The 22,106-nt window shown below is 32.3% G+C and overlaps 4 protein-coding genes, 1 long non-coding RNA gene and 1 pseudogene across 5 annotated transcripts; 4 read left to right on the top strand and 2 right to left on the bottom strand.

Annotated features, from left to right (window-relative positions):
- Nucleotides 1-12,393: 12,393 nt before the first annotated feature.
- On the top strand, nt 12,394-14,732 carry LOC106349466 (phosphoinositide phospholipase C 3). The gene is made up of 7 exons (XM_013789431.3): nt 12,394-12,751; nt 12,823-13,019; nt 13,114-13,249; nt 13,339-13,524; nt 13,600-13,820; nt 13,886-14,003; nt 14,075-14,732. Exons 1-7 carry the CDS (start codon nt 12,443-12,445, stop codon nt 14,612-14,614), a joined length of 1,707 nt encoding a protein of 568 aa, XP_013644885.1. The 5' UTR covers nt 12,394-12,442; the 3' UTR covers nt 14,615-14,732.
- A 73-nt stretch (nt 14,733-14,805) lies between these two features.
- LOC125575780 lies at nt 14,806-15,682 on the bottom strand. The gene is made up of 2 exons (XR_007314370.1): nt 15,508-15,682; nt 14,806-15,417 (listed from the first exon to the last, which is right to left on the bottom strand). It is a non-coding gene; the product is annotated as an uncharacterized LOC125575780 (long non-coding RNA).
- LOC106349467 (monooxygenase 2) lies at nt 14,872-16,880 on the top strand. The gene is made up of 5 exons (XM_013789432.3): nt 14,872-15,029; nt 15,094-15,240; nt 15,331-15,393; nt 15,485-15,647; nt 15,731-16,880. Exons 1-5 carry the CDS (start codon nt 14,950-14,952, stop codon nt 16,481-16,483), a joined length of 1,206 nt encoding a protein of 401 aa, XP_013644886.1. The 5' UTR covers nt 14,872-14,949; the 3' UTR covers nt 16,484-16,880.
- On the bottom strand, nt 16,653-17,603 carry LOC106349469 (trafficking protein particle complex subunit 2-like protein). Its single transcript, XM_013789435.3, has 5 exons — nt 17,436-17,603; nt 17,250-17,346; nt 17,101-17,179; nt 16,941-17,022; nt 16,653-16,864 (listed from the first exon to the last, which is right to left on the bottom strand). Exons 1-5 carry the CDS (start codon nt 17,466-17,468, stop codon nt 16,733-16,735), a joined length of 423 nt encoding a protein of 140 aa, XP_013644889.1. The 5' UTR covers nt 17,469-17,603; the 3' UTR covers nt 16,653-16,732.
- Nucleotides 17,604-18,443: 840 nt separating this feature from the next.
- Nucleotides 18,444-20,012, top strand: LOC125610050 (annotated as a pseudogene).
- Nucleotides 20,013-20,206: 194 nt separating this feature from the next.
- Nucleotides 20,207-21,591, top strand: LOC106349468 (heavy metal-associated isoprenylated plant protein 26). The gene is made up of 2 exons (XM_013789434.3): nt 20,207-20,569; nt 21,061-21,591. Exons 1-2 carry the CDS (start codon nt 20,492-20,494, stop codon nt 21,442-21,444), a joined length of 462 nt encoding a protein of 153 aa, XP_013644888.1. The 5' UTR covers nt 20,207-20,491; the 3' UTR covers nt 21,445-21,591.
- Nucleotides 21,592-22,106: the final 515 nt, after the last annotated feature.

Below are 22,106 nucleotides of genomic sequence, written 5' to 3'. Positions count from 1 at the left end.
CCTATAATCTTTAGCGTTGTTTTAAAATTTCTAACAACATTCTACATTTGTATTAATGTATTTTAAGCTCTTTTTCATGGTATATGGGAATCGTTATAATTTGTTTATCAATTAATTTAGTAAAATTTCATAATACTCCCTAAATCGATGAAATAACTATTTTCTTGAAAAAAGGAGACAACAAAGGCTCCAAACCTCTTTGAACATCATCATATGTTAGTGCAGGATGCAAATATGCATTAAAACAATATTGTCATATTTTTTGAAATTTTCTCAAAATCCATGTGTTAACCCCTTCGAAAATATTGAGTTTTGGTAAATACTTTTAATACTGAAAGCCTATAATCATTAGTGTTGTTTTAAAATTTCTAACCACATTCTACATTTGTATTAATGTATTTTAAGCTCTTTTCTTGGTATATGGGAATCGTTATAATTTTTTTATCAATTAATTTAGTAAAACTTCATAATACACCCTAAATCGATGAAATAACTATTTTCTTGAAATACGGAGACAACAAAGGCTCCAAACCTCTTTAACCATCATCATATGTTAGTGAAGGATGCAATTATGCATTAAAACAATATTGTCATATTTTTTGAATTTTTCTCAAAATCCATGTGTTAACCCCTTCGAAATTATTGAGTTTTTGGTAAATACTTTATATACTGAAAACCTATAATCTTTAGTGTTGTTTTAAAATTTTTAACCAAATTCTACATTTTTATTAATGTATTTTAAGCTCTTTTTCATGGTATATGGGAATCGTTATAATTTTTTTATCAATTAATTTAGTAAAACTTCATAATACTATCTAAATCGATTGAATAACCACTATAAAATAACTATTTTTTTGAAAAACGGAGACAACAAATGCTCCAAACCTCTTTGAACATCATCATATGTTAGTGCAGGATGCAAATATGCAATAAAACAATATTGTCATATTTTTTGAAATTTTCTCAAAATCCATATGTTAACCCCTTCGAAAATATTGAGTTTTTGGTAAATACTTTATATACTGAAAGCCTATAATCATTAGTGTTGTTTTAAAAAATTTAACCACATTCTACATTTTTGTATTAATGTATTTTAAGCTCTTTTTCATGGTATATGGGAATTGTTATATTTTTTTATCAATTAATTTAGTAAAATTTCATAATACTCTCTAAATCGATGGAATAACCACAATAAAATAATTATTTTCTTGAAAAACGGAGACAACAAAAGCTTCAAAACTCTTTGAAAATCATCATATGTTCGTGCAGGATCCAACTATGCATTAAATCAATATTGTTATATTTTTTGAAATTTTCTTAAAATTCATGTGTTAACCCCTTCGAAAATATTGAATTTTTGGTAAATACTTTATATACTGAAGCCTATAATATTTAGTGTTGTTATAAATTTTTTAACCACATTGTACATTTGTATTAATGTATTTTAAGCTCTTTTTCATGGTATATGAGAATCGTTATAATTTTTTTATTAATTAATTTAGTAAAACTTCATAATTTTACCTAAATCGATGGAATAACCACTATAAAATAACTATTTTTTTGAAAAACGGAGACAACAAATGCTCCAAAACCTATTTGAACATCGTCATATGTTAGTGCAGGATGCAAATATGCATTAAAACAATATTGTCATATTTTTTGAAATTTTCTCAAAATCCATGTGTTACCCATCGAAAATAGTGAGTTTGTGGTAAATAATTTATATACTAAAAGCCTACGATCTTTAGTGTTGTTTTACAAATTTAACCACACTCTACATATGTATTAATGTATTTTAAGATCTTTTTCATGGTATATGGGAATCGTTATAATTTTTTATCAATTAATTTAATAAAACTTCATAATACTACCTAAATCGATGGAATAACCACTATAAAATAACTATTTTTTTGAAAAACGGAGACAACAAAGGTTCTAAACCTCTTTGAACATCATCATATGTTAGTGCAGGATGCAAATATTCATTAAAACAATATTGTCATATTTTTTGAAATTTTCTCAAAATCCATGTGTTAGCCCCTTCGAAAATATTGAGTTTTTAGTAAATACTTTATATACTGAAAGCCTATAATCTTTAGTGTTGTTTTAAAATTTCTAACCACATTCTACATTTGTATTAATGTATTTTAAGCTCTTTTTCATGGTATATGGGAATCGTTATAATTTTTTATCAATTAATTTAGAAAAACTTCATAATACTCCATAAATTGATGAAATAACTACTATAAAATAACTATTTTCTTGAAAAACAGAAACAACAAAGGCTCCAAACCTCTTTGAACATCATCATATGTTAGTGCATGATGCAAATATGCATTAAAACAATATTGTCATATTTTTTGAATTTTTCTCAAAATCCATGTGTTAGCCCCTTAGAAATTATTGAGTTTTTGGTAAATACTTTATATACTGAAAGCCTATAATCTTTAGTGTTGTTTTAAAATTTTTAACCACATTCTACATTTTTAATAATGTATTTTAAGCTATTTTTCATGGTATATGGGAATCGTTATAATTTCTTTATCAATTAATTTAGTAAAATTCCATAATACTCCCTAAATCAATGGAATAACCACAATAAAATGACTATTTTCTTGAAAAACAGAGACAACAAATGCTCCAAAACTCTTTGAACATCATCATATGTTAGTTCATGATGCAACTATGCATTAAAAAATATTGTCATATTTTTTGAAATTTTCTCACCATGTGTTAACCCCCTTCGAAAATATTGAGTTTTTCGTAAATACTTTATATACTAAAAGCCTATAATCTTTAGTGTTGTTATAAATTTTTTAACTATATTCTACATTTGTATTAATGTATTTTAAGCTCTTTTTCATGGTATATGAGAATCGTTATAATTTCTTTATCAATTAATTTAGTAAAATTCCATAATACTCCCTAAATCAATGGAATAACCACAATAAAATGACTATTTTCTTGAAAAACAGAGACAAAAAATGCTCCAAAACTCTTTGAACATCATTATATGTTAGTTCATGATGCAACTATGCATTAAAAAAATATTGTCATATTTTTTGAAATTTTCTCAAAATCCATGTGTTAACCTCCTTCGAATATATTGAGTTTTTGGTAAATACTTTATATACTGAAAGCCTATAATCTTTAGTGTTTTTTTTTAATATTTAACCACATACTAGATTTGTATTAATGTATTTTAAGCTCTTTTTCATGGTATATGGGAATCGTTATAATTTTTTTATCAATTAATTTAGTAAAACTTCATAATACTACCTAAATCGAAGGAATAACCACTATAAAATAACTATTTTTTTAAAAAACGGAGACAACAAAGGCCTCAAACCTCTTTGAGCATCATCATATGTTAGTGCAGGATGCAATTATGCATTAAAACAATATTGTCATATTTTTTGAAATTTTCTCAAAATCCATGTGTTAACCCCTTCGAAAATATTGAGTTTTTGGTAAATACTTTATATACTGAAAGCCAATAATGTTTAGTGTTGTTTTAAAATTTCTAACCACATTCTACATTTGTATTAATGTATTTTAAGCTCTTTTTCATGGTATATGGGAATCGTTATAATTTTTTATCAATTAATTTAGAAAAACTCCATAATACTCCCTAAATCGATGGAATAACCACAATAAAATAACTATTTTCTTGAAAAACGGAGGCAACAAACGCTCCAAACCTCTTTGAACATCATCATATGTTAGTGCATGATGCAACTATGCATTAAAAAAATATTGTCATATTTTTTGAAATTTTCTCAAAATCCATGTATTAACCCCCTTCGAAAATATTGACTTTTTGGTAAATACTTTATATACTGAAATCCTATAATCTTTAGTGTTGTTTAAATATTTTTAACCACATTATACATTTGTATTAATGTATTTTAAGCTCTTTTTCATGGTATATGGGAATCGTTATAATTTTTTTTATCAATTAATTTAGTAAAATTTCATAATACTCCCTAAATCGATAGAATAACCACAATAAAATAACTATAATCTTAAAAAACGGAGACAACAAAGGCTCCAAAAATCTTTTAACATCATCATATGTTAGCGCATGATGCAACTATGTATTAAAACAACATTGTCATATTTTTTAAAAAAAAAATCAAAATCCATGTGTTAACCCCCTTCGAAAATATTGAGTTTTTCGTAAATACTTTATATACTAAAAGCCTATAATCTTTAGTGTTGTTATAAATTTTTTAACTATATTCTACATTTGTATTAATGTATTTTAAGCTCTTTTTCATGGTATATGGGAATCGTTATAATTTTTTTATCAATTAATTTAGTAAAATTCCATAATACTCCCTAAATCAATGGAATAACCACAATAAAATGACTATTTTCTTGAAAAACAGAGACAACAAATGCTCCAAAACTCTTTGAACATCATCATATGTTAGTTCATGATGCAACTATGCATTAAAAAATATTGTCATATTTTTTGAAATTTTCTCAAAATCCATGTGTTAACCTCCTTCGAATATATTGAGTTTTTGGTAAATACTTTATATACTGAAAGCCTATAATCTTTAGTGTTTTTTTTAATATTTAACCACATACTAGATTTGTATTAATGTATTTTAAGCTCTTTTTCAAGGTATATGGGAATCGTTATAATTTTTTTATCAATTAATTTAGTAAAACTTCATAATACTACCTAAATCGATGGAATAACCACTATAAAATAACTATTTTTTAAAAAAACGGAGACAACAAAGGCCTCAAACCTCTTTGAGCATCATCATATGTTAGTGCAGGATGCAATTATGCATTAAAACAATATTGTCATATTTTATGAAATTTTTCTCAAAATCCATGTGTTAACCCCTTCGAAAATATTGAGTTTTTGGTAAATACTTTATATACTGAAAGCCTATAATCTTTAGTGTTGTTTTAAAACATTTAACCACATTCTTCATTTGTATTAATGTATTTTAAGCTCTTTTTCATGGTATATGGGAATTGTTATAATTTTTTTTTCAATTAATTTAGTAAAATTTCATAATACTTCCTAAATCGATGGAATAACCACAATAAATAACTATTTTCTGGAAAAACGGAGACAACAAAGGCTCCAAAACTCTTTGAACTTCATTTTATGTTAGTGCAGGATGAAAATATGCATTAAAACAATATTGTCATATTTTTTGAAATTTTCTCAAAATCCATGTGTTAACCCCTTCGAAAATATTGAGTTTTTGGTAAATACTTTATATACTGAAAGCCTATAATCTTTAGTGTTGTTTTAAAATTTTTTACCACATTCTACATTTGTATTAATGTATTTTAAGTTTTTTTCATGGTATATGGGAATCGTTATAATTTTTTTATCTATTAATTTAGTAAAAGTTCATAATACTCCCTAAATCGATGAAATAACTATTTTCTTGAAAAACAGAGACAACAAAGGCTCCAAACCTCTTTAAACATCATCATATGTTAGTGCAGAATGCAAATATGCATTAAAACAATATTTTTATATTTGTTTTTAATTTTCTCAAAATCCATGTGTTAACCCCTTCGAAAATATTGAGTTTTTGGTAAATACTTTATATACTGAAAGCCTATAATCTTTAGTGTTGTTTTAAAATTTCTAAACACATTCTACATTTGTATTAATGTATTTTAAGCTCTTTTTCATGGTATATGGGAATCATTATAATTTTTTATCAATTAATTTAGGAAAACTTCATAATACTCCATAAATTGATGAAATAACTACTATAAAATAACTATTTTTTTTGAAAAATGGAGACAACAAAGACTCCAAACCTCTTTGAACATCATCATATGTTAGTGCATGATGCAACTATGCATTAAAAAAATATTGTCATATTTTTTGAAATTTTCTCAAAATCCATGTGTTAACCCCTTCGAAAATATTGAGTTTTTGGTAAATACTTTATATACTGAAAGCCTATAATATTTAGTGTTGTTATAAATTTTTTAACCACATTCTATATTTGTATTAATGTATTTTAAGTTCTTTTTCATGGTATATGGGAATAGTTATAATTTTTTCATCAATTAATTTAGTAAAATTCTATAATACTTCCTAAATCAATGGAATAACCACAATAAAATAACTATTTTCTTGAAAAACGGAGACAACAAAGGCTCCAAAACTCTTTGAACGTCATCATATGTTAGTCCATGATGCAACTATGCATTAAAAAATATTGTCATATTTTTTGAAATTTTCTAAAAATTTATATTTTAACCCCTACAAAAATATTAAATTTTGGTAAATGCTATATATACTGAAGCCTATAATCTTTAGTGTTGTTTTAAAAATTTTAACCACATTCTATATTTGTATTAATATATGCTTAACTCTCTTTCATGGTACATGCGCATCGTTCATTTTTTTTTATAAATTAATTTAGTAAAATTTCATATATTCCCTAAATTAGTGGACTAACTATTATAAAATCGCTATTCTCTAGAGAAATGGAGACAACAAAGGTTCCAAACCTCTTTGAACATCATCATATATTAGTACTTGAGGCAACTACGCATTAAAGCAATATTTTTATATTTTTTGAATTTTTCTCAAAATCTATGTGTTAACCCATACGAAAATATTGAGTTTTACGTTAAACGCTCTGTATATTGAAGCCCAAAATTTTTAGTGTGTTTTAATATTTCGAACCACATTCTATATTTGTATTAACGTATGTTAAACTCTTTTTCGTGGTTTATGGGAATTGTTTTAATTTTTTATCAATTAATTTAGTAAAACTTCATAATACTCCCTATATCGATGAAAATAATCACTATAAGATCGCTATTTTCTTTTAAAAAAATGAGACAACAAAGGCAACAAACCTCTTTGAACCTTATTATATGTTAGTGCATGACGCAACTATGCATTAAAACAATATTTTCATATTTTTTGAATTTTTCTATAAATCTATGTGTTAACCCCTACAAAAATATCAAATTTTGGTAAATGCAATATATACTGAAGCCTATAATCTTTAGTGTTGTTTTAAAATTTCTAACCACATTCTACATTTGTATTAATGTATGCTAAACGCTTTTTCATGGTACATGAGCATCGTTCAATGTTTTTATAAATTAGTTTAGTAAGACTTCATATACTCCATTAATTAGTGGACTAACTATTATAAAATCGCTTTTTCTAGAAAAATGGAGACAACAAAGGTTCCAAACCTATTGACCATATTCATATATTAGTACGTGAGGCAACTACGCATCAAAGCAGTATTTTTATATTTTTTTAATTATTCTCAAAATCTATGTGTTAATCCTTACGAAAATATTGAGGTTTACGTTAAACGCTCTATATACTGAAGCCCAAACTTTTTAGTGTTGTTTCAATATTTCTAACCACATTCTATATTTGTATTAGTGTATTTTAAACTATCTTTAATGGTTTATGGGAATTGTTATAATTTTTTTATCAATTAATATAGAAAAACTTCATAATACTACCTATATCGGTGAAATAACCACTATACGATCGCTAGTTTCTTTATAAAATGAGACAACAAAGGCTCCAAACCTCTTTCAACATCATCATATGATAGTGCAAGACGTAACTATGCATTAAAACGATATTGTCATATTTTTTGAAATTTTCTCAAAATCTATGTGTTAACCCCTACAATAATATTAAATTTTGGTAAATGTCATATATATTGAACCCTATAATCTTTAGAGTTGTTTTAAAATTTCTAACCACATTTGTATTAATGTATGCTAAACTCTCTTTCATAGTACATGAGCATCATTAATTTTTTTTATAAATTAATTTAGTAAAACTTCATATACTCCCTAAATTAGTGGACTAACTATTATAAAATCGTTATTCTCTAGAGAAATGAAGACAACAAAGGTTCTAAACCTCTTTGATCATCATCATATATTAGTACGTGAGCAACTACGCATTAAAACAATATTTTTATATTTTTTGAATTTTTCTCAAAATCTATGTGTAAACCCCTACGAAAATATTGAGTTTTACGTTAAACGCTCTATAAACTGAAGCCCAAACTTTTTAGTGTTGTTTTAATATTTCGAACCATATTCTATAATTTTATTAATGTATGTTAAACTCTCTTTCATGGTTTATGGGAATTTGTTTAATTTTTTTATCAATTAATTTAGTAAAACTTCATACTCCTTATATCGGTGAAATAACCACAATAAGATCGCTATTTTCTTTAAAAAAAAAGATACAATAAAGGCTCCAAACCTCTTTCATTATCATCATATTTTAGTGCATGACGCAACTATGTATTAAAACAATATTGTCATATTTTTTGAAATTTTCTCAAAATCTATATGTTAACCAACCCCCTACAAAAATATTAAATTTTGGTAAATGCTATATATATTGAAGCCTATAATCTTTAGTGTTGTTTTAAAATTTCTAACCACATTCTACTTTTGAATTAATGTATGCTAAACTCTATTTCATGGTAAATGAGCATCATTCAATTGTTTTTATAAATTAATTTTGTAAAACTTTATATACTCCCTAAATTAGTAGACTAACTATTATAAAATCACCATTCTCTAGAGAAATGGAGAAAACAAACGTTCTAAACCTCTTTGACTATCATCATATATTAGTACGTGATGCAACTACGCATTAAAGTAATATTTTTTAATTTTTTTAATTTTCTCAAAATCTATATGTTAACCCATACGAAAATATTGAGTTTACATTAAACGCTCTAAATACTGAAGCCCAAACTTTGTAGTGTTGTTTTAATGTTTCTAACCACATTCTACATTTGTATTAATGCATGTTAAACTCTTTTCCATGGTTTATGGGAATTGTTATAATTGTTTATCAATTAATTTAGTAAAACTTCATAATATTTCCTATACCGGTGAAATAACCACCATAAGATCGATATTTTCTTTTAAAAAAAACAACAAAAGCTCCAAACCTCTTTCAACATCATCATATATTAGTGCATGACGCAACTATGCATTAAAACAATACTGTCATATTTATTGAAATTTTTTCAAAATCTATGTGTTAACCCCTATAAAAATATTAAATTTTGGTAAATGTTATATATACTGAAGCCTATAATCTTTAGTATTGTTTTAAAATTTATAAACACATTCTACATTTGTATTAATGTATGCTAAACTCTTTTTCATTGTACATGAGCATCGTTCAATTTTGTATATAATTAAAATTTAGTAAAACTCTATATACTCCCTTAAATAGTGGAATAACCATTATAAAATCGTTGTTCTCTAGAAAAATGGAGACAACAAAGGTTCCAAGTCTCTTTGACAATCATCATATTTTAGTTTATGATGAAACTATGTATTAAAACAATATTTTTATATTTTTAATTCGTTTCAAAATCTATGTATAAACTCATACAAAATATTGAGTTTTACGTTAAACGCTCTATATACTGAAGCCCAAACATTTTAGTGTTGTTTTAAAATTTCTAACCACATTCTACATTTGTATTAATGTATGTTAAACTCTCTTTCATGGTTTATGGGAATTGGTATAATTTTTATCAAATAATTTAATAAAACTTCATAATACTCCCTAAATCGGTGAAATAACCGCTATAAGATCGATATTTTCTTTAAAAAGGAGACAACAAACGCTCCAAACCTCTTTCAACATCATCATATGTTAGTGCATGACGCAACTATGTATTAAAACAATATTTTCATATTTTTTGAAATTGTTTCTCAAAATCTATGTGTTAACCCATACAAAAATATTAAATTTTGGTAAATGCTTTATATACTGAAGCCTTTAATATTTAGTGTTGTTTTAAAAATTTTAACCACATTCTACATTTTTATTAATGTATGCTAAACTCTCTTTCATGGTACATGAACATCGTTCAATTGTTTTATAAATTAATTTAGTAAAACTTCATATACTCCCTAAATTAGTGGACTAACCATTATAAAATCTCTATTCTCTAGAGAAATTGAGACAACAAAGGTTCCAAACCCCTTTGACCATCATCATATATTTGTACAGGAGGCAACTATGTATTAAAACAATATTGTTATATTTTTTTAATTTTTCTCAAAATCTATGTGTTAACCCCTGCGAAAATATTGAGTTTTACGTTAAACGCTCTATATACTTTATTCTTTTTATTGTTGTTCTAAATTTTCCAACGACATTCTAAATTTTTATTAATGTATGTTAAACTCTCTTTCAAGGTATATGGGAATCGTTCTAATTTTTTATGAGTTAATTAGTAAAACTTCATACTACTATCTAAATCAGTGGAATAACTACTATAAAATCGTTATTCTCTTGGGAAACAGAGACAATAAAAGTTCTAAACCTCTTTGAACATCATCATTTGTTAGTGCATGATGCAAATATCCATTAAAAAATGTTGTCACTTTTTTTGAATTTTTAACCAAATCTATGTATAAATCTCTATGAATATATTGAGGTTTACGTTAAACGCTCTATATACTGAAACTTATATTTTTTAGTGTTGTTTTAAAATTTCTAACCACATTCTACATTCTAATCAATATAAAATCGATATTTTCTAGAGAAACATAGGCAACAAAGGTTCCAAGTCTCTTTGACCATCATCATATGTTAGTTTAGGATGCAAGTATGGATCATATATTTTTGATTTGTTTCAAAATAAATGTATGAACTCATACGAAATATTGAGTTTTACGTTAAACGCTCTATATACTGAAGCCCAAACTTTTTAGTGTTGTTTTAAAATTTCTAACCAAATTCTACATTTGTATTAATGTATGTTAAACTCTCTTTCATGGTTTATGGAAATCGTTATAATTTTTTATCAATTAATTTAGTAGAATTTCGTAATACTTCTTAAATCGGTGAAAAACCACTATAAAATCGTTATTTTATTTAGAAATAGGAGACAACAAAAGGCTTCAAATCTCTTTCAATATCATCATATTTTAGTGCATGATGCAACTATACATTTTTTTTAAATGTGTTTTAATCCCTACAAAAATATTTTCAGTATATAGTTTGAGAATCCTGTCGGATATCAGGTCGTTGACAGCAATACTTGAAGGTTCAACCTCTGTTTCTTTTCATTGGGTGTCTAGAAACTCTATTTCTTCCGTTGATATGTTAGCCAAGCAGGCTCTAAACGCTTTTGTACCAAACTTGGTTTGAGATTGATAAAGGAAGTTGGTGCACAAAAAAAAACATATATGGTGGACCTATGAAATCTTTGATTTTCTCTTTATTTATTGTTACAAAAACTGTATCATACTATCATACGTTTCTATGCCCCATTAGCAATGGTGAACCTCTTATAATTAAAAAACAAAATATAGAGAACAGGTTTGGGCTTTAAGAATGAAATAGAAAAATTAACGTCGAATTTTCTATATATAAGAAAAATAGATTGGGACACGAAAGGGAATTGGGATAAAGTGAGATATGTCACTTTTCTATTATTTAATTTTTATTATTATTGTATGTGCCTCTAAATTTTGCCCCCATCGACTCTTTCTAGTTATTTATACCTTTGTAGTGCCAATAATAGAAGTAGAACAAGCAACTATAAAAACTTCAGCAAAAGAAAAGTAAAAGCAAACAAAACCTATTTTAATGAAATTGAACATTTTGTTTCTAAATCTATAACTTATGTGCAACTTATTCGACATATGGTTTCGTGTGAACTAATTAAGAGAGGTAGATGATAAATGGAGATCCATGATGGAGCTATACTAGCTGCATTGCAAATTTCAGAATCTAAAATGGGATAAATAAGCCATTTCTTAGCCAACAAATGAACGATGCGAGAGCACAAGTACTTATGTACGTGTATTTGATTGTGAATAATCCCTTGGCCGATGCTCTCTACATCGCTTAATTTATGTGAGAAATTAACTAAATGCCTTCCCATTATTATCGTTCATTTGCCAAGAGAAAAAAAAATTTACAGAGAGACAAATGAACGATAATAATGGGAAGTCATTTAGTTAATCTCTCACATAAATTAAGCGATGTACGTATATTTTCTTTTTTTTCAAACACATCTGAAAAAAAATGATTTGTGTAGAATATATTTGATGCTTCTGGTAGTGCTCTCTTTTTATTCGCACCTCGAAAAAGCTAGGCTGGCAGTATATATGCCCATCTAAATTAGAAGACGTAATTACAAGAGCCTTATTCATCGGACCCATGCATGAATATAATAAGGTTTTCATAACCACGAATAACATTACTTTTAAGAATGATAGTAGTAATTAATTAACGCGAATAGCGAGACACGTTCCTTTGAAGAGATGATAATTGATACGAGCATATATTCCTTTTTATCACTTTTAAATTAGTGCCTATCATAATATTCGTATATATATGTGTCTATGTTGCTGAACAAGTAAGAAGTATAGCTAGTAAGAAGAAGAAGATATAATAAAAATGTCGGAGACTTTCAAAGTGTGCTTCTGTTGTAGCAGGAGCTTCAAGGAGAAAAAGAGGCAGCCACCAGGGAGCATCAAGAGACTCTTCGAAGCTTACTCAAGAAACGGCAAGATGTCTTCGGATGACCTTTTAAGGTTTGTGAGTGAAGTCCAAGGAGAAGAGCACGCAGGGATGGACTACGTGCAGGATATCTTCAACAGCGTTAAACACCACAACGTTTTCCATATACATGGTTTTGTTCATCTAAACGCCTTCTACCGCTACCTCTTTAGCGATACAAACTCTCCTCTTCCCTTGTCTCGCCAGGTACGTAAGAGATCTTTCATTTATTTTGCTTTCGGAAGATAATTAACTTATGGGTACTTTAAAAAACAAAGGTGCATCATGATATGAAGGCCCCGTTAGCGCATTACTTTGTGTACACGGGACACAACTCTTACTTGACTGGGAACCAAGTGAACAGCAGAAGCAGCGTAGAGCCGATCGTGCAGTCACTGAGAAAAGGTGTAAAAGTGATCGAGCTTGATTTATGGCCTAACCCTTCTGGAAACGCTGCTGAAGTTCGTCATGGCGGGTTGGTACCCCACTACACTCACTATTATTATGCTTTTCAAAAAAAAAATATTTAAAAGAGTTGATATATATATGTTTTTGGTGCTCATCATCAGGACGCTTACCTCACATGAGGATTTACAGAAATGTCTCAACGCCATAAAGGAAAATGCGTTTCATGTGTCTGATTATCCAGTCATAGTCACTCTCGAAGATCATTTGCCACCCAATCTTCAAGGGAAAGTTGCTAAGGTGGAGAGTATCTTCTTCTCCTTTGCTCAGAACAGAGGAGCTTTACAAGTTTTAACTGATTTTTTTTTTTTTTGGGTACTGTGTTGTAGATGTTAACTAGAACATTCAGAGGGATGCTGTTTCGTTTCGACTCAGAGAGTTGTAAGCACTTTCCATCACCAGAAGAGCTTAAGAAGAAGATTCTTATTTCTACAAAGCCTCCAAAGGAGTATCTTGAGAGCCAAGTTATTCAGTCCTCAAGAAGAACTCCAGTAGATAGAACCACTTCCTGGAGCGTAAGAACTGATCATATGACGCAAATATTTTGAATTGACTTTGTAAACATTCTCAGCGTTTCTTTGTTGTCACAGGGCACTACTAATATGTCATGGAGAGGAGAAAAAAAGATTCCTGAAGAAGAAGAAGAGAGTGAAGCTGTTGGATATAGAGACTTGATAGCGATTCACGCTGGGAACTGCAAAAGCGGTTTGGAGGATTGCTTGAGAGATGATCCAGAGAAGCCTCGAAGGATAAGCGTGAATGAGCAGTGGGTAGAGAATGTGGTTAGAACCAGAGGAAGCGATGTTGTAAGGTAAATAAAATTATATATATATAGAGTGAGATGTGATGAACAAAACCTATTAAAGCATTGAACAGGTTTACACAGAGGAATCTAGTGAGGATATATCCAAAGGGAACAAGAGTGGACTCATCAAATTACGACCCTCATGTAGGATGGACACACGGTGCTCAAATGGTTGCTTTTAACATGCAAGTAAGTAGAGCTCGTGGAATGGTGCATGCAGATACAGATACTTGTTTTAATATATAAATATTTTTAAAAAGGGACATGGGAAGCAACTATGGATAATGCAAGGGATGTTCAGAGCCAATGGTGGATGTGGCTACGTTAAAAAGCCACGCATTCTGCTAGACACGCAGAGACTCTTTGACCCATGCAAAAGTCTTCCCATCAAGACCACTCTTAAGGTGAAGATCTTCACAGGGGAAGGATGGGATTTGGATTTCCCTCAGACACACTTCGATCAGTACTCTCCTCCTGATTTCTTCGTCAAGATTGGAATTGCTGGAGTTCCCAGGGACACGGTCTCTTACAGAACCGAAACAGCAGTTGATCAGTGGTTTCCTATATGGAAGCAAGAGTTCCTGTTTCAGCTCTCTGTTCCAGAATTGGCACTTGTGTGGTTCAGAGTCCAAGATTACGACAATGACACCCACAATGATTTCGCAGGACAGACATGTCTTCCACTCCCGGAACTCAAGTCCGGAATCAGAGCCGTCCGGCTTCATGATCGAGCAGGAAAGCCTTACAAGAACTCTAGACTTCTCGTCAGCTTCTACTTTGACCCTCCTTGCACGTTTTGACTTGTTCTTTCTTTCTTTCTTAAATCAATTTCTTCAAATAAGCAGCTAGCTATACACTACTTGCATTAGTGTAATCATTTGTTTGTCTGTAATGAAATAATGTGATGGTTTCCTTTTATTACGCGCTTGTCTCCTCTTTCACTACTACGAATAAGTAGGGAGGGCTCTTCTTCATAATAATAATTTAATAGAGTATTAAAATTCGATTTTAATTACTGTATAGCCGCCTGCCTAGAACTGGGTGCCTTTGTTTGACTTGCCATCTTCCTCCACAATTTTGTATTTTTTAAATATAAACAACAGAGGAATAAACGCAGAGCTTCCTCAAGATCACCATGGAAGAACAAGGCACCCTAGATATTGTCATCGTTGGCGCCGGAATCTCCGGCCTTTCAACCGCCGTTGGACTTCATAGGTTTGTGTTTGTGAAAGTAGCTTATCCTTCCTTTGTGTTAGTTAAACAAAGTGGTGTCACACAGGCTTGGGATTAGAAGCATGGTGCTGGAATCTTCAGATAAGCTGAGAGCCACAGGATTCGCATTTACTACTTGGTTCAACGCTTGGAAGGCTATGGAAGCTCTCGGCGTGTCTCAGCATGTTCGCGATCTCCATGATCTCCTTCAAGGGTATCTATCATCAGGCTAACACTAGTATTGTTCATATCAACTCTGTGACTAGAGAACTTTATCTTTGATCTTCTTCTTCTTCGCATGCAGATGGGTGGTGGGACACATCTCCCCAGGAAATCCTTCTAAGGAAATGCTCTTTCCAAAATCCGAGTATGTTTCTTCCTTCTTCTTCTTCTGCTCTTCACAAAATATATTAAAAAAAGGAAGAAAACTTTAAAACCTGTTAAAATTGTTTTGTCAGAGAATACGAGTCTCGATGCGTACAGAGGAAGGTGCTGTTAGAGGCTCTAGCGGATGAGCTGCCTCAAGGGACCATAAGGTTTTCGTCTAAGGTTGTTCATATCGAATTGTCTGGATACTACAAGATGGTTCATCTCTCTGATGGCACTATTCTCAAAACCAAGGTACTTGTCCTCTCTGTAAATAATCTGAAGGATAGGCTGGTCTTGTTGTGGAGTTGCGGGGTTTCTGAACCAACATTCTTCAGGTTTTGGTAGGGTGCGATGGTGTGAACTCAGTGGTTGGCAAGTGGCTAGGCTTCAAGAATCCGGCTACAACTTCCCGGTTAGCAATCCGAGGGCTCACACATTTTCCACAAGGCCACGGATTTGGGAAAAAGTTCTTCCAGTTTTATGGCAACGGTGTTCGTTCCGGTTTTATCCCCTGTGATCACAACACTGTCTACTGGTTCCTAACCCACACTTGTACTGAATTAGATGAGGAGACAAGTCCCGAAACCATCAAAGAGTTTGTGCTGAACAAGATCAAAGACTTGCCTGACAACATTAAGAGTGTCGTGGAGACTACCGATCTTGATAGCATGGTGATGTCTCGACTCAAGTACCGACCCCCATGGGAACTCTTATGGGCAAACATCGCGAAGGACAACGTATGCGTTGCAGGGGATGCACTTCACCCAATGACTCCTGATATCGGACAAGGCGGTTGCTCAGCCATGGAGGATGGAGTTATTCTGGCTCGTTGTCTCGGTGAAGCTATAAAAGCTAAAGGTGAAACCGGGGAGTGTTATAAGAGGATTGAACAGGGTCTGAAGAAGTATGCAGGAGAAAGGAAATGGAGAAGCATAGATCTGATAACAACGGCATATACAGTAGGATTCATACAGCAGAGCACAGGGAAGTGGATGAACCTGCTAAGAGACAAGTTCTTGTCCTCTTTCCTTTCTCGGTTGCTGCTGAAAAAGTCTCATTTCGACTGCGGAAGCCTTGTCCCCACATGAGCAAGCAGAATGCTGGAGCTTAGTCCAAAAAGAAGAAGAAGAAGAAGAAGTTGGTGTTTCTTCAACTGCACACCAGTTTTCACCTCTGCTTCAAGAGTAAAGATAACTTGTGTGTTTTGTTTTTATCCATTTTCATATAGAAATATACTTCTAAATAGAAAAGTTGGTGTACGTTAAAAAGGAAATATCAGATCAGAAATAGAAAAGATAATTGTTCAATGAAACAGAAACATACAATGAAGAGGGTCATCAGTTGAAAGAGTAAGAGGTAACAATGTTGGTAACGGATTCGGAGAAGGTTCGGGAAGTGATCTTTTTGCCAGGAACATGGAAAGGGTTTGAGACGGCATCCACGTATGCGGCATGGAACTTCCTGAAGAACTGTAAGTGCACAAGAGAAATAAGAGAAAACAAAAAAAAAAGAATGAACCAATTTTGGAAGATAAAAGAAGCATACACTTCGGACATCGGTGTCTCTGACATCCAAATCAGTAGTGACCATGATGAACTTCACTTTTGTATTAGTCAAGTAACCATACCTATAGAGAGAGAGTGAGTGAGTTTTGGGGCAATGAGAAGGATGTTGAGTGAAAAAAAAGGAATATAAACTAACTCACACTTTGTAGTTGAGTGCTGGGTATAGCAGACCTAGAAATGCCTCGTTCAATGTCGTTCCTGACTTGCTCGGATTGTTCACTGTTAGCAACATCCAAAAATTAACAACAATCAATCAATCAATCAAAGTGAATTTCATTTCAGATAGAACCTCGCTCATCGATGACATCGAGGGAGCAGTGGACGATGTGGTGGAGCTTAAGCGCATCTTCAGCTTCCGTGAAGCTCTGTATGTAAAGCGGATTGTTCTGTTCCCAATTTTAAGAATATGGACGCAGACTGAGAACGGATCGAATCAGATCTGGATCAATATCAAATCAAAGCAAACTGGAAAAACCTGGTGGCCGACGACGGCGACGCAGACGATCATCTTTCTCCGATTGTTTTGGAGAATCCCGACGCGGTCTGCGCCAGAAGAGTTCAGTTCAATCGCGTCTGAGCTCAGTTGGGCTGGATGGATGGATTTTCATTAATTATCCTATTCTTTGGGCCTTTTACCCCAGTACAGTCATTGAAAAAGCGGACTTAATAAGGGTCCATTAGAGGCCCAAGAGTCGACTGGTCACAAAGACTGGTCAAGGTCGGTTACGTTGTCGGTTTGACTTGCGAGTCATCATCGGTTAATCCAAAAATATAACAATAACTCTTAGGGGTGGGCACTTTACCCGATATCCGAAGTGGCACCCGAACCCGATCCGAAAAACCCGAACTGAAATCCGAACCGAAGTAGCAAAATACCCGAACGGGTATTGAATAAGGAGAGATTGGATACCCGAACCCGAACGGGTAATACCCGAACCCGAATGGATATCCGAAGATAACCGAACATATATATAATTAACCTTATATTTCTAGTTTACATCTCTCATTTTATATAAAATATTTATATTGATACTACACATACTTTAAGTTCATAAGATTTACATACAATTACGGAAAAAATGATTTGCTACTCACTTAAAATGCATGTCAAGTTTTTTATTTCAAAAATTAACAAAAAGTTACATCCAACTTTTTTTTAAAAATAACTAAATTAGTGTCTTTTTAGTTTTAAAATGTTATGTCCAAATCTATTAACCATTCAATTTATTAAAAATAAAAAATTAGTTAACTGAAAATTTTATTTTTAAATACTAGAAACTTGAGAAATAAAAATATTAATTTTTTTTTTCAAAATCTAAATATCCGAACCCGATCCGAAATAACCGAATCCGAACTAAAAATACCCGAACCCGACCCGAAATATAGAAATACCCGAACGGGTTCTACACCTCTATACCGAAATACCCGATCCGAACCCGAACGGGTACCCGAACGCCCACCCCTAATAACTCTGTTTCCCATAATGTCGACTGCATTGTGGACCAGGAGAGAAAGGTGACGACCCATCATCCTTCTTTTCATTTTTTTTTTTTTTTCAAAAACAAGTTTTAGTGAATAGAATTATTTTACTAATTATTGTCTTTAGACCATCTTTAACGCTGGTTTTAACGAAGACTCTTAAGCCCAAATTTAATAAAAAAATTAAAAATAAAAGAATTGAGCTAAGAGGTCGGTTCCTGAAAACCTTACCGAGGAGGCGCCTCTTGCTCGTCTCTTCGTCTCTCTCTCTCCCTTTTCCACAGAGAATCTCGAATTTGCCAGACCAAATTCCATTCATTTTTGACGGTGGTGCTGATCTGCACTTGCACTTATCTCAAGATGTAGTTCAACTGATTTATCTCGAGCAAAAAAAAAAAAAAATCAGTTGACCCAGAAGAAGAAGATGCCGAGCAGAAGGATTACGAGAACTCCGACGAAGAAGATGGGAACCATGGCGTTGAGAGATACGGATCTTCTTCTTCTTCAGTGTTCGATTTCTCTGCATCCCACTCCGCTAGAGACTCTGGCCTTCCTTCAGCTAATGACGTTTTTTCTCAGGTTATCATCACTCTCTTTCTCAGAATCCATCAAATTTTGAGGAGTTATTGACTAGATTCGCTGCAGGAACTGAATGATTTCTTATTTTGGATTAAAATTTGTTAGATGGATCCATAAAGTTGAACTTTTTAGTGAAAACTTGCTAGAGTTCATTAGCCTTGCAAGTCTGTGAACTGGTTTGCTTTACTTCTGTGTAAATATTTGCAGATATCAGGGCCACCAGAGTTTCTAAACAACCGTACAGAAGTTTATGAAGAAGCCACTGCTAGAGATGCTGAGCATGCTAAGCGTATGACCCGGTAAAAAGAAGAAAGCTAAACCTAGAGGTACTCTATCCACAACTTGTTGCATCTTTGTAGCATTTTGGTTGATCTCAAGAATGAAAGGTTCACCTTTTGATGATGTTAATTGCGTATCAACAAAAGAAAGTCCTGCAGCCAGTGCTATTCTTATCCTTATGTTTAGGGTCGCATGATTATAGAGCTGTACGTGAAAGGTTAACTTTTGTAGAAGCTTGTTTTAGGGTACTTTAAAGCATACACATTGTGAATTAGAGAACCAGGAACTGAGTTGTTGTCTCTATTTAATTTTGTCTCTCAGTTCTGCTTATGAAGGCTACTTCATACTTACGGTTTCGGCTGCTTTATAGGTGTTGTCATGGAAGCAAAACCTCAGCTTGTGGGGATCCATGAGAGAGTCAGAAACGATATTGATGCACAACCTTCTTAAGAGAATGGTGGAAAGCGAATATCTACTGCAACCAATCCAAATGCAAAAGAAGCTGCACATCTCTTGAGGTATGGATATATATCCCTTTGTCTCTTCATCATTCTTTCGTGAACTTATTTTGCAAAATCCGAGCTTGATTACTGGTTGCGTGTGGTTGATTATCACAGGTTCGAACTATATTGTTGGATCCTTCTTGCTCTGGCTCTGGAACCATTACAGATCGTCTGGACCATCTCCTTCCTTCTCATTCAGCAGGTTCAACTGATTCTTCTCTGTGTATATGTGTGTGTTCTATAACAAATTTGTTCGTCCTTCTTTTTCGTGATGAACGTGTTCTAAAACAATTTGTTTTTCCTTCTCCTTTGTCCTTCCTTTGCTCTAAAACAATTTGTTTTTAATATTTTTTTTAAGAACCTTTGAATAAAAAACTTGCATTGGACCATACAAATATTCTCATCTCTTAACTAATCTCTTAAATTCACTTTTCCAACTTAAAAATATTAAAAAATGAATAAGAGCTTCTAAGTGTCTCTTAGGGATAATGATGCTCTTATATTCCTTCCTCCCTCTCTTTTCATTGCTATCATTTACTCCCTCCCCCCTTTCCCTTTACCTCTGCGATATCACTGTGCTGTGTGCAACTCGTTTAGACTCTCTCCTTCCTTCTCCCTAAAGCTTTCCTCTTCTAAATCTTCTTCCTTTAATATCACTCGGGTTTTTTTTCTAGTTTCGTTAAAAGAAAATATGGGTGTTCTGGATCATGTCTCTGAAATGTTTGATTGCTCTCACGGGCACAAGATTAAAAAGCGCAGACAGTTGCAGGTATCCCCCACACCTCCTTTCTTGTTTTCAATCTATTCTATAAACTAGATTCAATGTGAAGGAAAGTTTGAGTCCCGAGATGTGTCCTGTTACTTTTTGTACTTCTCCTTGATTAGTTCTATCAGTCTTCACTCTTCACCTATGCTTTCCATTATTATTGTTGTTGTGAATTCTCTAGAACACTCAATTTCTGAAACTTTTTGTGTTTTTGAGTTATTTGTTTATAACGCCGACCAAATAGATTCGTTTTTGTTAATCTGGAAAACAAGTTGCAGCCATTTGTTAGATTTTACACCGGGATTCGTTGTACTTTTATTAAGCTCGCTGTCGGAATCATCTTATTATTTTCTTTTTATTTATTTTTCCTTCAAAATACAAATAATCGCAGAAATCACATGAATTACTCACTGGTCATGATTACTATATTGCTTTGATATTTTTGTTTGTTTGTCGTTGTTCACGCCCTAATTAATTATTAATGATGAGGATAGACGGTGGAGATCAAAGTGAAGATGGACTGCGAAGGCTGCGAGCGTAAAGTGCGGCGGTCCGTGGAAGGAATGAAGGGTGTATCCTCTGTCTCGCTGGAGCCCAAAGCCCACAAAGTCACTGTGGTCGGCTACGTCGATCCCAACAAGGTGGTGTCCCGTATGGCTCACAGGACCGGCAAGAAGGTTGAGCTCTGGCCCTATGTGCCTTACGACGTCGTGGCTCATCCTTACGCTGCTGGAGTCTACGACAAGAAGGCACCCTCCGGTTATGTGCGAAGAGCCGATGACCCTGGAGTCTCGCAGCTAGCTCGTGCTAGCTCCACCGAGGTCCGCTACACTACCGCTTTTAGCGATGAAAATCCAGCAGCTTGTGTGCTCATGTGATATATGGACCGTTTCAGTTTGTTATTGATTATCGGTATTGTTGTTTCTGTTTATTAATTTTACATATGGTAGGTTTCTTGTTCTGGTTTTACTGCTTTGCTACTCGTAACACTCTTATGATTGTAATATATCTACGTTTTTTTTTCGTTTGCCCCGCTCCAAACACTAATATCTATGTCGATCGACATTGATTAACTTTTTTATCATAAACGTAGGTGTGACTTTTCAGCAAAATGTTTTAAATATACATTACAGAAGCCGAACAACTGGATAGCGAATCCATCTTATGAAGCCTGCTGGTTACAAGATTCCATTCCATCATTGCTAGCTGAACAAGGGTTTTAGATGGTTTTTGGTTCGTAGATAGTCTATCCCAAGTTGAAGAAAGAGAATTTCAAAGCAAATGTCTAAATTTCAAAGGAGGAGAAAACTGAAGTTGAGCATAATCGTTGTGGTTACAAGAGGCTGTGCTCCAAATTTTTTTTAAACTCAAATTGTCAAAGCTAAGAACAATAAAATTTATATGTATAAATTAAACATAGGAATTCAAAAGGACTGAGTGTTAAGTTGTAGGCTTGATTCTATCACCTTTTCTTTTATCCCTCGGTTGGAAAATGTAACATCAGACTCCTTAGCTAAGGCTGCTCTAAGCCACTCTGTAT

This window comes from Brassica napus, chromosome A6 (genome assembly GCF_020379485.1).
Source record: "Brassica napus cultivar Da-Ae chromosome A6, Da-Ae, whole genome shotgun sequence".
NCBI lineage: Eukaryota > Viridiplantae > Streptophyta > Magnoliopsida > Brassicales > Brassicaceae > Brassica > Brassica napus.
Note: the sequence above shows the minus strand (reverse complement) of the source record. Positions and strands in the feature narration are given on the sequence as shown.